Source organism: Gracilinanus agilis, chromosome 4 (assembly GCF_016433145.1).
Source record: "Gracilinanus agilis isolate LMUSP501 chromosome 4, AgileGrace, whole genome shotgun sequence".
In the NCBI taxonomy this organism is placed as follows: domain Eukaryota; kingdom Metazoa; phylum Chordata; class Mammalia; order Didelphimorphia; family Didelphidae; genus Gracilinanus; species Gracilinanus agilis.
Genome location: NC_058133.1, coordinates 75,274,063 through 75,289,267, shown reverse-complemented (window position 1 = coordinate 75,289,267; position 15,205 = coordinate 75,274,063). Strand labels below are relative to the sequence as shown.

The following is a 15,205-nucleotide window of genomic DNA, read 5'->3' as shown; positions in this document are numbered from 1 at the left end:
ATGTTATACTTTTTATTTGTTTCTACACTTAAATTTTAATTTTTCTTCTCAATTGCATGTAAGCAAAATATTTTAACATCTATTTTAAAAATTTAGTTCCAAATTCTCTCCCTCTTTTCTCCTCCTTGAAAAAGGCAAGCAATTTGACATAGATTATATGTGTGCAACCACACAAAACACTTCCATGTTAGCCATATGGCAAAATAAAACACTGACCAAGAAAAAAAAAGTTTAAAGAGTACCTAGAATATAGTATACAACAGACCATAATGTAAATTGAATTTATAAAAAGGATAGTTTTTCTATTTCTATTTCTAGTAGCAACTAGACTTTTTACAGGTTAATAGAGTAAATAATATTACCTATCTGTATCAGTTCTGGCTCTCAAATGTTTCATGAACTCTGAATGCTGTTGCCGCTGATGATCAATAAGAACTGTTATTGGTGCTGCTGAAGCTGTGACAGCATCTGATATCTGGTTTCGTGCCAGTTCTGTCATCTAAATACAGGATCATAAAACAAAGAATAAAAATAAATGCAGAGGGGCAGCTGAGTGGCTCAGTGGATAGAGAGCCAGACCTAGAGACCAGAAGTTCTGGGTTCAAATCTGACACTAGATCCTTCCTAGCTGGATAACCCTCAGCAGCAAGTCACTTAACTCCCATGGCCTAGCCCTTACCACTCTTCTGTCTTGGAATCAATACTTAGTATTGATTCCAAGATGGAAGGTGAGGCTTTTTTTTTTGTCTGTTTTTTAAGTAAAGGTAGAGAACAGTGATAATAACGTAACAGAACTGCCTGGATCTAGCAAGGAAAATAATATAATAAAGTCATCTACTAGGTAGCTGTGCAACTTGGAGTAAGTCACTTAACCTCTCTGTTCCAATGACTTTATCTGTCAAATGATCTCCCATCTAGCTCTCAATCTTAAGACCCTATGAGCTAAATTCTACCTGATCCATAAAATCCTAGATCAGTGCAGCTTCTAGAAGTGATATCTTCTTCTCTCTTTTTTTTTAAACCCCTATCTTCCATCTCAGAATTAATACTAGGTATTGGTTCTAAGGCAGAAGAGTGGTAAGGGAAGGCAATGGAGGTTAAGTGACTTGCCCAGAGTAAGACAGCTAGGAAGTGTCTGAGGCCAGATCTGAACCCAGGACCTCCCATCTTTAGGTCTGACTCTCAAACCACTGAACCACCCAGTTGCCCCCTTAGCATGTTGTTTTATCTTTTATTTATTTATTTTTTAAACCCTTACCTTCTGTCTTAGAATCAATACTATGTATTGGCTCCAAGACAGAAGAGTGGTAAGAGCCTGGCATTGGGGGTTAAGTGACTTGTCCAAGGTCACACAGCCAGGAAGTATCTGAGGCCATATTTGAACCTAGGACCTCCCTACCTCTGGGCCTGACTCAATCCACTGAGCCACCCAGTTGCCCCCTTAGTATGTTGTTTTATCTTTTATTTATTTTATTTTTTTAAACCCTTCCTTGCCTTCCATCTTGGAGTCAATGCTGTGTGGTATTGAGAGGTAAGGGCTAGGCAATGGGGGTCAAGTGACTTGTCCAAGGTCACACAGCCAGGAAGTGTCTGAGGCCATATTTGAACCTAGGATCTCCTACCTCTGGGCCTGGCTCTCAATCCACTGAGCCACCCAGCTGCCCCGATATCTTCTTCTCTTGACCTCTCATCATTATTACTTTCTGTTTTGCTATTATCAGCAATTAGATATAAGCTTCCTTATGAAAAGGTAGAACTTCTGAAGCTCTGAAATATATCTTCCCAGGTCCTCAGTTTTGCAACCTAAAAGTTATTTTGGCTTCTTCAGTCTTTCTCATCCCTCCTCCCCATATCCAAGCTATTGTCAAGGCCTGTTGATTTAACCTTTACAACATCTCTCCAATTCATCCCTTTTTACCTCCGATATTGCCACAGGCCTTCATCACCTCACACCTGGATTACTGCAATAGCCATCTGGTGGGTCGGACTGCCTCAAGTCTCTCCCTACCCTAATCCATCCTCCATTCAGCCATTAAAGTGATTTTCCTAAAACACAGCTCTGATCATCTCTCCCCTCTACTTAATACTCTGATGGCTCCCTGTTGCCTCTAAGACCAAATACAAAGTCCTCTGTTTGGCATTCAAAGCCCATCATAACCCTATCCCCTCCTATCTTTCCAGGCTTCTTACACCTTACTCTCTAAGATGTACTTTTTGATCCAGAGACACTGGCCTCCTGGCTGTCTATGAACAAGACACTCATCTCTCAGTTCCAGGCATTTTCTTTGGCTGTTCCCCATGCCAAGAATGCTTTCCTTCTTCTGCTGCAACTAACTATTAATCATCTTTGCTTCCATTAAATCCCAACTAAAATCCCACCTTTGACAGGAAGCCTTTCCTAATCCCTCTTAATTCTAGTGCTTTCCCTCCTTTAATTATTTCCTATTTATCTTGTATATAGCTTGCTTTGTATTTATTTGTTTGCATGCTGTCTTCCCCCATTAGACTGTGAGCTCCTTGAAGGGCATGAACTGTCTTTAGCCCTTTATTTTGTATCTCCAGTGCTTAGCACAGTGCTTGGAACATAAGGAGGGTGCCTAATAAATGTATATTGAATGAATGAATTTAAATCTTTTATCTTTTTACATGTTTATCTCATCTTTAATGGAGCTTTTATAGGGAAGACATCGTGTCCTATGGTTTGTTTTTGTATTTTTTTCCTGCCTCTTATAGCACTTATATAAATATCTGGAACACTATTAGTGCTTATAACAATAAACACTTTCTAATTTGATAATATGCTTAATGAAAATCAATTTGTTTTTTAAGAACATGCAGAAAATCTTTACTATTCACAACTGTGGATATTAAATTTCTCTTTTGCCAAATGAAATAAAATTTGTCCAAAAGCCAAATACTGTGAAAAATGTTAAAATGCATATTAGTAAATATTTACTCATGCATTTTCCAACAGCCAACCTAGTTAAATATTCAGGACAACATCATCAATAGGCTTGCCACCTGGTGATGAATTTAGACCACACAGCAAATCATGAAATCCAGAAAAATACAAAAAGGCTCTCAGTCCTATATGGGTTTTCTCTGCTCCTGCAATAACAATGGCAAAGTGCTGGGAAAGAGGACACAGGATGCTAAGCATCACATGGCTTTTAATCTGTCAATAAGATGTGAATGAAAATGATTTATTAAGCACTCCTTATGTATAAAGCATTGTTCTAAGTACATTGGGTATAAATAGAAAAGAAAGGCCTTGTTCTCAAGAAGCTCACATTCTAATGGAGGAGACAACATTGGTATTGGTATTTTCATTGTTATATTCTTTTAAGTAGATATATTGCTGAAGCAATTGAATTATCAATCTTGACATTCTTGCTATAAACCAAACCAAAAGAAGGAAGTTATAGTTCAACGTAAGTCTGAGTTACAAGTATTTTTTTTTTTAAACCCTTGTACTTTGGTGTATTGTCTCATAGGTGGAAGATTGGTAAGGGTGGGCAATGGGGGTCAAGTGACTTGCCCAGGGTCACACAGCTGGGAAGTGGCTGAGGCCGGGTTTGAACCTAGGACCTCCTGTCTCTAGGCCTGACTCTCACTCCACTGAGCTACCCAGCTGCCCTGAGTTACAAGTATTTTTGAGACAGAGAAGCAAAGGAATTGGTGGAGCAAGTTTTAAAAAACCATCTACAGGCAAAAGGAAACACTTTTTTAATAAACTATTTAGCCACTACACTTTACCTAACTAATGAGAAGTTCTCAGAAAAAGACTGCCATGAAAATAACTGTAGCTTAGAAATATCTACAAAGAATATAAGACTTTCCAAGGAAACCAACTTATACCTGGTGACTTCAAGACAGAGATGGAAAAAGAGAAGGATGGCAAGAAATATTTGGGAAAGCATGGTTCAGAAGGAAAGACTTGTACATTATAGTAGAACAGGTTTTCTGTGTGTTTTTCCACAGTCTAGCTATACCCTATGACCATAACCAAACCAACAGGAAATTTGGGTCCTCTAGTTTTGGTAGGTGAGCTCTCACTCTACATTGCTGGTGTCTAGATCTCCATAATACTTCCAGGTAATTTCCTAACCACACTCCTACATAAGTCTCTGCTTTCTTTAACCCTTTTATGTATTGTCTTTTACCATTAGAATGTAAATTCCTTGAGGGCAGAGATAGTCTTGCTTACTTGCATTCTCATGACAGTACTTAGCACAATGTTTGGCTTAATAATGATACTTTAATAAAGTAAATCATTTCTCCCCTGCCCTCTCTCTTCCTCCCTCCCACCTCCCTTTTTATCCCTCTCTTCTTCTTTGCCAGTTCTCCAAAGAGGGTCAGCATGGCATAACATATGGTATACTAAATTTGGGAGTCAGGAAGATCTGGGTTCAAATCCTTTCTTGCACTTACTAGTGTGTGATCATGGATAAGTCACAACTTTTCTGGGCCCCAGTCATCAATCATCTATAAAAGAAAGAGGCTGGACTAGATGGCCTCTGAAGTTTCTTCCAGTTTAAAAATCTATGATCTTATGACATATAGGTCTTTCTTCTGATCTTTCAGCTGCACTAGAACTAGTTATATAGAACAAGTGCTGATGAGATCACCAAGAAAGAAGAATATAAAGAAGACAACTCAGAGCAGAACCATGAATATCATCCAATTAGTAGATATGATATAGATGGTGAACTAGCAAAGGAAATAGAAGAGATAAGTTGGAGAACTGAGAAAGAACAGAGTATCATGAGAAGAGGCTGGTTAAGAATGTCAAGTATAGCAGATAAATCAAGGATAAGAACTGAGAAAAGACCAGGATATTTTTGGTAATTAAGAGATTGCTGGCAATTGGAGAGAGAATTCTAAGAGAATAATGAATTTAAAAGACAAACTTCAAAAGGCTGAAGCCTGAGAAAAGTATAAACAATGAACATGGACAAACTTTTTCACAGTTTGGCTAAGAAATGGAGGGAACAACAGTTAGAGGGGATGGTAAAGTCAAGAGAAGGTTTTTTAAGGACAGAAGGCTTTAACATATTTAAATATAGTAGAGAAGGAACCAGTAGACGAGGAAAGGCTGATTGGAGGACAATCTGCAGAGAAGACAGGATGGAAAGGGATCAAATGCATAGGTAGAAGCATTGGTCTTGACAGGGAGAAGGGCCATGTTCTTATGAGACAGACTAGAGAAAAGGGGAAGAGAGATTCTGAGATAGAGAAGGAAAAGAAGAACCCTAAAGTGAATGAATGGTCTCAATCTGCTCAGAGGAATAAAGGAGGTTCTCAGTTGAGAGGGTAGGGGAAGCAGATGTAGAGAAGAGTTAAGGAGAGAAGAAAAGGTTTGTCATAACATTTCTAGGGAGTGACACAGGGAATCAAGAAGAAATAAAAGGGGTTCAGCTGGCAGTGTCAGTGGATTGAGAGCCAGGCCTTAGAGATGGGAGGTCCTAGGTTCAAATCTGGCTTCAGACATTTCATATCTGTGTGACCCTGGGCAAGTCACTTAAACCTCCATTGCCTAGGCCTTACTGCTCTTCTGCCTTAGAACCAATACACAGTATTGATTCTAAGATGAAAAGAAAGGGTTTTGTTGTTGTTGTTTTTAAAGGAGAAATAAAAGGACTGACTTGCTACAAAGAGTCAGTTGGAATTAGATAACAAAAATTTGTGGTATACCCTGTCAGCATGGTTATGTGATTTTCTCTAGCTCTATTCAGCAGCATGTGATTAGGAGGGGAAGTAGGTGATGACTGGAGTTTGGCAAGAGAAGAGAAGTTAATAGGATGGGTGGATAGGGATTCCAGAGTAAAATGTGGAATTGAACTGATTAATGTATAAGGTAAAGTCAAGAAAGAGACATCAGAGAAAGGGCCTGAAAAAATACTGAGGGATATCAAAACCATCTCTACCAAAATGATAGTTAAATAGCTAATTAAGCTAATATAGCTAATTTAAAAAAAAGACTAAGAGCAGAAAAGTAATTTCATTATTAATTAACATATGTGAAGAATCCCTAAGAGAAGAATAGTTTTCCTTGGACCTCACCTCACGGATTTGTCGTGCAGCATCAGTGGTAAGCCGAGCAGCCTCTGCCTGCTGGGCAGCTATCTTACACGTTGTCTCCTGTAGTGCTTCAGTGGCTTCCTGTCGTGACTGAACCAGCTGCTGTAAAGATTCTGCGTGGGCCTAAACAAAGAAGGCAAAACATTTTGATAACTTGAGCTTAATAAATGTCTTAGTCTTCTCAAAAGGAGTTAAATTTAAATTTTAGTACGTAGGTCAAATGCTTGATCTTTTGCTTTTGTATTTTTAAAAATTTCCATAATTCAATAATCATTATGATTATGTATTGGCAAAGAGACTGAATAGTTCTCTATTATAAAAGTTCAAAGATTCCTAGCATCAGAAGGAACCTCAGAGACACTAATCTAACATCTCTCTAAGCTATAATATTCCTCTACAATATTCTCTATCAAGTAATCACCTGGCTTCTGCTTAAAGATCCTTCAGTGGTAAGAAAGGCTTTACCTCTTGAGGCAGCCTATTCTACCTCTGGGTACTTTTAAACCAGGTTACTCAAGTTCAGAGGGTTTTTAGACCAGGTAGGAGCTTCACTCAAACTAAACCAGAAAGACAGCTGACAGAACTTCTCAAGTCAAGAATGAAGCTACGTATTTTCTTTGGGGAATATACTCCAAGTTCTGAAACCTTCCAGTAAAAACAAAAACAAAAACAAAAACAAAAACAAAAAAACTCAGTTTTTCTAAAATCCTTCTTTTGAGCCTACTGAGTCAATTATATTCAACAACAAACATTATTAAACATCTACAATGTGTAATGCACTACAACAGGAAGAAATTTACTACATTCTACTAGGGATGGAGAGGACACAACATGTACATAAATAAGTAAACAAATAAACAAATAGGACTAGGCTTGTGATTACACTGGTATAGGGAACTTCCAGGTTAGGAAACTTTCTCTAAGAGGGCAGGTGAGCACCTTCTTCTGCAGCTTAGATTCTAGTAGAGTTGCTTAGAGCCCTGGGATGTTAAGTAATTTGTCCAGGGTCCTACAGCCAGGATGGATCAGAGGTGAGTCTTCCTGTCTTAGAAGGCCAGCCCTCCATCCACTCCATCACAATGCCTCTTTCTCTATTTTGTAAATATAAAAGATGTGTAAAATAATGCAAAGCAATTTCATGAGGAAGAAAACAAAGCAAGCTGGGTTGTAGGATCAGAGATTCCAGGATGTCCTAAATGTCCTAGCCTGGGGAACTCAGTGAAGCTTGACATCTTAACAGGGACTTTTCCCTTCTTGTTACAGTCCTGACAAGGCAGGAAGGAAGAGGGCTAGACACGTCCATGATAATTAACATCACCTGAGCTGCTTTTTGTCGGGCCTCTTCCAGCTGTCTCTGACTTTCCAGGGCCTCATGTTCAGCCTTCAACTTCAAAAGCGCCAGGTCTCGTTCATGACGTTGCTGCTGTGCCTGTATGTAACAGTGAGTGAAATTTATATTCTAATATAGAAAATAACTGCCACAAACTTACTCCTAATATGTAAAATGTGAAGATGGGATTAACTCTACCCTGCCCATTTTTAGATTTAATCACCAGAAGCATATACACCCCACTTACATTTAAGTAGGAGAGGTCTGTAACCCATGTGTGTGAAAGTGGGTGAGAAATCAGAATCGATTGCATAGCTTTAGCTGTAATTGGTACACATAAAATTGAAGGAAGGCACAGAAAGTGACAAAAGGAATATTCTTTAAAAGTGGCCAGAACTTCCTGGGATGCTCTCTTTTGCCTTGAATTGGATGGACCCTGGAGGAGCTCTGGCTGAGGACCTTGGACTGCTTTTTTTTTAAACTATCACATGAGTGAATGAAAAAGACTGACTTCTTCCTGGATTTTCTAAAGGGACTATCCTCAGGAGAGGTCTCCCCTCTTGGGAGAGGCTTCGTGGCTGAAGTGCTTGCTTTATTCATCACTGGGCCCTTGGCTCAAGGCTGAGGATTAATTAGCCCTGCCTGGGTTGAGCCAGGGGCCAGAACAAAATACTAAGTGTGTTAGGTTAGATATCTTGCCCTATCCTCTCTCTGATTTTCTTACTTTCACTCTCTCTTCCTATTTGTAAATAAACTAACATAAAAGTCATTCTGACTTGAGTCTTTCATTTGGAATTAAGTACTTAATTCCTGGCAACCCTACTCTTAAATAAATGTAGTCCAAACTTTTATTTTTACCCCTTACACATTTCTTCCCTCCTTACAAAACACCAAAATTTTGATGTTTCATCAGACTTGTTTAAAAATACTCTATCTTCAATCTTCATTTTTAAAAAAATCTGTGTATTGATATATGTACACACACACTTATGATGTAGGGCAAACTGGTTGCACTCTAGAAAACTCCACTATGGTAAAAAGTGATTTAACTCATCTATAATACTGCTTGAGATGAAAACACAGAGACACAGAGAGCAAAAGAAAACCAAAGGAGGGAACGTTATGGATACCTTTAGGATCTGAGCCAAGGAGACAGTCTCCTGCTGGGCCAGTGATATGCCTCGAACTCTTTCTACATCTGTCAGCTGGCGCACAGACTCCTCAATGGCACTTAAATAGCTAAGTTCTGCTGTCATACGATGCTGAAGGCCAGCAGGAGAAAAGCGCATGGTAGCTAAAAGATCACAAGACAACGAATCAAATATAGAGGCTTGCAAGCAAGTATTTCTGAATTAAAAAACACATTTTTTTGTTTTGATTAGCCTGTGATTTCACTGGTATAGAGAACTTTCCAGGTAGAGCATCCCTTTACCAATGCAGATCAGCACTGCAACCAATAGTCTTAAAGGGTTATTGAGGGCACTGAGAGGTCAAGGGGCCTATCCAGACTCATAGAGCCTGGAAGAGGGCATCAGAGAGGGAGAGTTTTCTGACTCCATGGTTTTATCTCTACTACAGTAGTCTGTCCCTCCCAATTCTCTTGGTAAGAGAACAAAAAAAGGTCTTTTTTCTCTGCACTTAGCAACTATTTAACACCATCATGGATTTTAATAACTCAATGCTAGGACATGGAAAAAAAATCAAAGCAATTTCAAATTCTTGGCAAATTTTATGGGAAAAGCTTCTAATCCTTTTCAAATTTTGTTCTTTTCTCCTGTTTAAGGTTAATCTTACAATATCTGTTATTAGTCTTTCAAAAATACTAATAGAATGAACAGCAGAATCTTAAAGATTGTAGGAAACTCAGATGTTATTAATTCAAGCCAATAATGAAATATAAATTCCCTCTCTGAAACTCCAAAGTGGTCGCCTAGAGACCTCTCTACTTTTTTTTTAATTGGTCCATTTCACTACTGGACAGCTCAATTTGTCAAGGAGTTTCCATTTATACTGAGCTTATATCTATATCCAGTAACATTTATACAGTGGTCTTTGTTTTACCTTTTGGGACACCAAGCAAAAGAAAACCATTACCTTTCTTAGATGATTTTCAGACAATAAACCCAAACAGAATAAATCTTTACTTGAAAAATATATTTTTCCTTTATTCAACAGGAAAAATGGCTTACTTTTACTAGAAAGTAAAATAAAATTCAAACTCATTTTTTGTGTAAAATGTTAATAATTATATAAAATATACTTGCCTGGGGTTGAAGATGTTCCTACTGTTGCCCTACTACCTGCTAGATTTATGTCAGAGAAGGCAGCATTGGGTTTGAATGCTGATGGTGGTGTTGGAGGCAAGACTGCTGGGGATCTAGTCCTCTCCACAGAGTTTGCTGGAAGGTCAAATTGTGGAAGTTTCTGGGAGCTTGGAGACAGGGGGGAAGTTGGAGTTCTTTGTGATCTTCCCTTATCTGATGAGAGACTAAAGAATTTTTTAAAGCTAAAATAAAATACTTCAAAATCAGATATTAGTTCTTTTAAAAAAATTTGTCCCTGTAATAACTTTTTCTTTTCTTTCCCAGAATAGTAATTTCATTGGTATAGGAGACCTCCAATGGGGAAGCTATTTCTGCTAGTACAGATCATGATGAGGGAGAGTTTCTAGATGTTGAGTAACTGCCCAGGATCACACAGTCAGTATGGGTTCAGGCCTTAAACTCTGATCACCCTGATTTGGAAGCCTTAGTGGATCAGACAATTCATAACAGTTAGTATAATCATTTGATTCTGTTCAACATATACTTTAGAAGGCACTGAACAAAAGTAAAAAGAGAATCTAATGTTTAATGTTGAAACTCCATTTTTTCCTTACAATATATAGGTGCCATCCTTCCTTATACAGTAGTTCATTTTGATTATTATGTGGTATTCAATTTAGAGTTAAACCATAGTCTCATATATTCATATATATGTATCAACTAAAGGATTCATACATAAAATGTAAGACTGAGTAATCCACAAAAGGATAAATTTAAAAACAGTAATAGAATAAAAAGATATAAGATTTCTTAATAAAGAATAGTATATCAAGAAGATTCCTCTGTTGTTTTAATTTTACTCATATTCTTAAGCAGCATATTAACAGTCCCAAAACACCCTTTCATTGTATATGCACTTATTTCCTAAGGCAGTGATGGGCAAACTTTTTAAAGAGGGGGCCAAAGGAAAGGAAATGTTCATCTGTCAGTCTGTTTCTAAGGCAACTCTTTCCAAGTTTCATTGTATTGTATCCCACTCATTGTATTCGTCAGATTAGGAATAATGTTGCTGGGCTGGATAGAACATTTTAGGGGGCCAAATCTGGCCTGTGGGCCGTAGTTTGCCCATCACTGTCTAAGGCATTTGTTTTCCTGATGCTACTATTTCCTAATCTACTATTCCATTCAGTTTTTGAAAAACTAAAAAGTATTTTTAAAATTACTTTTAAAACTTTTTAAAATATCAGCTAAAGACTTAAATTTAAGTAAAAGAGTTAAACTTTTTCAGATATACTAAAATAAACCTCATTTGAGACATAAGGGAACTGATAAATAAAAAATAAGGCATAAATAAAACTATGGATTATTCTGTATGGCAATTATGAATATATACATGAAAATGTATCTATCTGCACATCTAGTTTCTAAAGGAATTAATGTGATAAGAGGTATTCACTTGTTAATTTTTACTTAATCAAGGAATAATATTAACTTAATTAATGAAGGAATTAATAATTATAGTAGCCAAACAAGATAAACAGAAAAATTTTCTCTTTAAACTGACTTTTTTTTTTTTAAACTCTTAACTTCTGTGTATTGTCTCATAGGTGGAAGAATGGTAAGGGTGGGCAATGGGGGTCAAGTGACTTGCTCAGGGTCACACAGCTGGGAAGTGTCTGAGGCCAGATTTGAACCTAGGACCTCCCATCTCTAGGCCTGACTCTCAATCCACTGAACTACCCAGCTACCCCCTAAAATGACTTCTACTAAATTTCTACTCTCCCTTTAGATTTCCACTATAGAAACAGCCCTTCCCCATACTCAATAATAGCACTCTAAAACTCATCTTTCTATTTCCAAGCCAGTGTATATTCGGCCCCAGGGGAGAGCTGGAAGAGAGACTCACAACATACAGTCTTTCTCTATCTCCCCTTCTATCAAACATTGGTAATTGGCCACCTTTATTGTTACACATAAAAAAAGAACTTTTTCAGACAAAATGCATATCATGCTTCTTGTGCTCTGATATTCAATTTGTTGAAACCAAGTAAGATTTTATATTTATTTCATTAAATTTCATCTTACTGAATTCAACTCTTTCTCTCTCCAAATCTTTTTGAAGATCTGGAGATATCCAAAAGTTTCAGATATCTAGAATGCTGGAGAAGGGCAGACTATGTCATTCAGCATGTACTTTCCCTCCCAGTTTTGTGTTTTCTACAAAGGCACTGATACAAGATATATGCAGAGTAGATGGAAGATAACTTCAGGGTAGAAAATTTGACATTATATTAAAAGTGACTACAAGCACAGAGTAGGCAACAGGAAATCTGATGAAGATGGTCTAAATAAACTAGGTAAGATGATCAGATATTGGAATAAGGTTATGATTTTAAGAATAAACAGGAAAAGGTAAATTCAAAAGATGACAAAAGAGGAAAAAGTACATAATTTTGCAACATGCTTAATAGACAGGATTGTGCCAAGTTAAAAATTATTTCAGGGTTTCTAATTTGTAAAGTAAGCTTTAATAATAATATAAATTAAATATTTAAAATAATCTTTACCTCACAGATTGCCCAGAAAGATTTTCCAAAGTGCTATCGGTATCAGGATACTGCTCATAATCATTAACAGAAATTTTGCTATTAGTCACAGGCTTTTTTCCTTTGTGAGACCCACGATCTGAATTAGAGTGAGTTCTTTCTTCTTCACAAAGAATGTTCTGAGCACCACCAAATGATGCTGAACCTAAAATACAAAATACTTGTAAGCAAGGATTCAAATGTCAATATAAAAGAGCCAGTAGGTCATAGTTAATAGGGAGTTGGATCTGAAGTCAGGAATAAACACTTAGTTTCAAATTCCTCTTCTGACATATAGCATATGTGATCCTGGAAAATTCATTTAAGCTGTGTCTCAGTTCCCTTTTATGGAAAATTGGGGAAACAATACCTGTAATGGATTACTTCACATGGTTGTTATTATACGGCTCAAATTAAATATATAAATATGTGTATAAATAAAACACCTTGAAAATATAACTATGTAAATATCACTTATTAATATTAAATGTTATTAATAACATGACAATGATAATAGCTGTAAATAGCTATAAAATCTATTTAATAAACATATCATTGTGCATAATAATAGCAATATTGCAATGATGATCAACTGTGAAACACTTGGCTAATCTGATCAATACAATGATCCAAGACAATTACAAAGGACTCACAATGAAAAAATGCTATACACCTACAGAGGGAGAAGTAATGAACTCTGAGTGCAAAAGGAAGTAAAATTTTCTCACTTTTTCTTTTTTTGAAATATGGTTAATATGTTTTGTATAATTTCACATGTATAACTGATATATTGCTTGCCTTTTCAGTGGTAGTAGAAGGGTTGAGAAGGGGAGAATTTGGAACTCAAAATTTAAAAACAAAAGGATGCTAAAATAAATAAATGCCAAATTTAAATGGGGGAGGGGAGGGCAGTCCTTGTCCTCAACTAGCTAGCTTACAATCTAAATGAGGACACAACATGTAAACAATTATATACGCCATATTCAAGAATGGGAAAAAATTAACAAAAGGAAGATAACTAGAATTAAGAAGGGTTGGTAAAGTGTTCCTGTAACAGATGTGATTTGAATTGGTTCTTAAAGGATGTTATGGAAGTCAACAGGGAAAACTGAAGAAGAGGAACTTCCTGGGCATGAAGGAAAGCCAAAGAAAATGCCTAGAGCTGAGAGATGGAGTGTCTTGTTCATAGAACAAATAAGAGGCCAGTGTCACTAGTCACGTAGCAGGGAGTAAGATATAAAAAGAATAGAGAGGTTGGAAGAGAGTAAGTTTTGAAAGACATCAAATACAAAAATGTGGATTTTCTACTTGATCCTGGAGGGAATACGGAGTCACTGGATTTTATTAAGTAGAGAGTATAAAATGTTCAAGATTCATGCTTTGGGAAAATCTCTTTGGTAGCCAAAGGGAGAATAGATTGGAGTAGGGAGAAACTTGAGGCAGGCAGCCCCTCCAACAGACAATGCATGAAGGTCTACAGCAGGGTGGAGACAGAGTCAAAGGAGAGAAGTAGACATATTTGAGAAATGTCACAAAGGTGAAATTGACAGGTCTTGGTATTAGATTAGATAGAGGTAGTGATAGATAATGAGGTGCCATGGGGGTGATTCCTAATTTGTAAAGCATGGTGTTACCCTGTACAGTAATAGGGAGAGCTGGCAGGGAGGAAAGGTTTAAAGGAAAATATAAGTTCTGTTTGGATAAGAAGGCTACTGGACATCTATTTTGAAATATCTGAAAGACAGCTGGAAGTGCAAGAGAGTCAAAGGCTGCACAGATTGAGATCACAAAGTAGAGTAGTATGGGAGTAGGGGAGAAAGAGGAAAGGGTCAAAACAGAACCCTGTGGGACACCTAAAGTTAGAGGATGTGATATGGATAAAGATCCAGCAAAAAAGACTGAGAAGAGGTACTCGAGGTAAGGGAACCAAGAGAGCAGTGGTATCCTCTAGATGAAAACCTAGAGAAAAGAGATTATCACGGAGAAAGAGATTGATAGTGTCAAAGGCTACAAAGAGAAGGTTGAAAAGAATGAAGATTGGGGAAAGACCACTAGAATTAAAAGATCACTGGTAACTTTGGAAAGAACAATTTCAGTAGAAAGATAGAATCTAGATTATAAGGGGTTAAGAAGAGAGAGGGGAGAAAGTGGAGGCACTTATTGTAGAAGCTTTTTCAAGGAATTTTACTACAAGAGGTAGAAGAGATATAGGATAATAGTAGGGATGGAAACATTAAGTGAGGGTTTTTTAAGATAGAGGAGACACAGGCATGTTTGTAAGACAGTAGAGAGGAGCCGGTAGAAAAGGAGATATTGGAAGCAGCTAGGTGGCTTAGTGGATTGAGAGCCAGATCTAGAGACAAGAGGTCCTTGGGTTCAAATCTGGCCTCAAATACTTCCTAACTATGAAACGCTGGGCAAGTCACTTAATCCCCAATGCCTATACCTTACCACTCTTCTGCCTTGGAACCAATACCCAGTATTGGTAAGAGTCTAAATAAAAGGTGTTAAGAGTAGAGATGTCAAAGGAGGTAATCTGTTAGAGGAGTTGATATGGGAATTGAATGAGATTGCTCAAGTAAGTAAAAAGGTTCCCTGGTAAGGAGTAAAGTCAACCACTCATCATGTGAGATGGGGATAAGAATGAGATTATGGTAAAATGCAACTGAGTGATAGGAGATGAGGAAGTGGAAGAAAGGGGAGGAAATGCACAGTGAATGGTCTCAATTTTTTCTGTAAAAGAAGTCAAGGTTCTCAGCTGAAAGAGTAAAGGAAGAGGAGACATAGGAGGTTTAAGAAAAGATGAAAAGATATGGAATAGCTGTGAGAGTAAGATAGTGAGTGGATATAGCAGGTATATAAAGACTGATTGCCTAGCAGGAGTAAGGGCCCAGTTGAAATTACACAACAGTCTGAAGAGTTATGATTTTTCTCCACTTTCGTTC

General features: G+C 37.3%; 1 protein-coding gene across 1 annotated transcript in view; it reads right to left on the bottom strand.

Moving 5' to 3' along the window:
* The window catches only part of CEP350 (centrosomal protein 350), a 187,389-nt gene that overhangs the window by 77,498 nt on the left and 94,686 nt on the right, over positions 1-15,205 (bottom strand). The window contains exons 15-20 of the mRNA XM_044673549.1: positions 12,243-12,426; positions 9,676-9,899; positions 8,542-8,705; positions 7,400-7,510; positions 6,064-6,204; positions 363-499 (exon numbers count right to left, since the gene is read on the bottom strand). Coding sequence (XP_044529484.1) covers positions 363-499; positions 6,064-6,204; positions 7,400-7,510; positions 8,542-8,705; positions 9,676-9,899; positions 12,243-12,426 — 961 coding nt within the window. The remainder of the gene's footprint in view (positions 1-362; positions 500-6,063; positions 6,205-7,399; positions 7,511-8,541; positions 8,706-9,675; positions 9,900-12,242; positions 12,427-15,205) is intronic.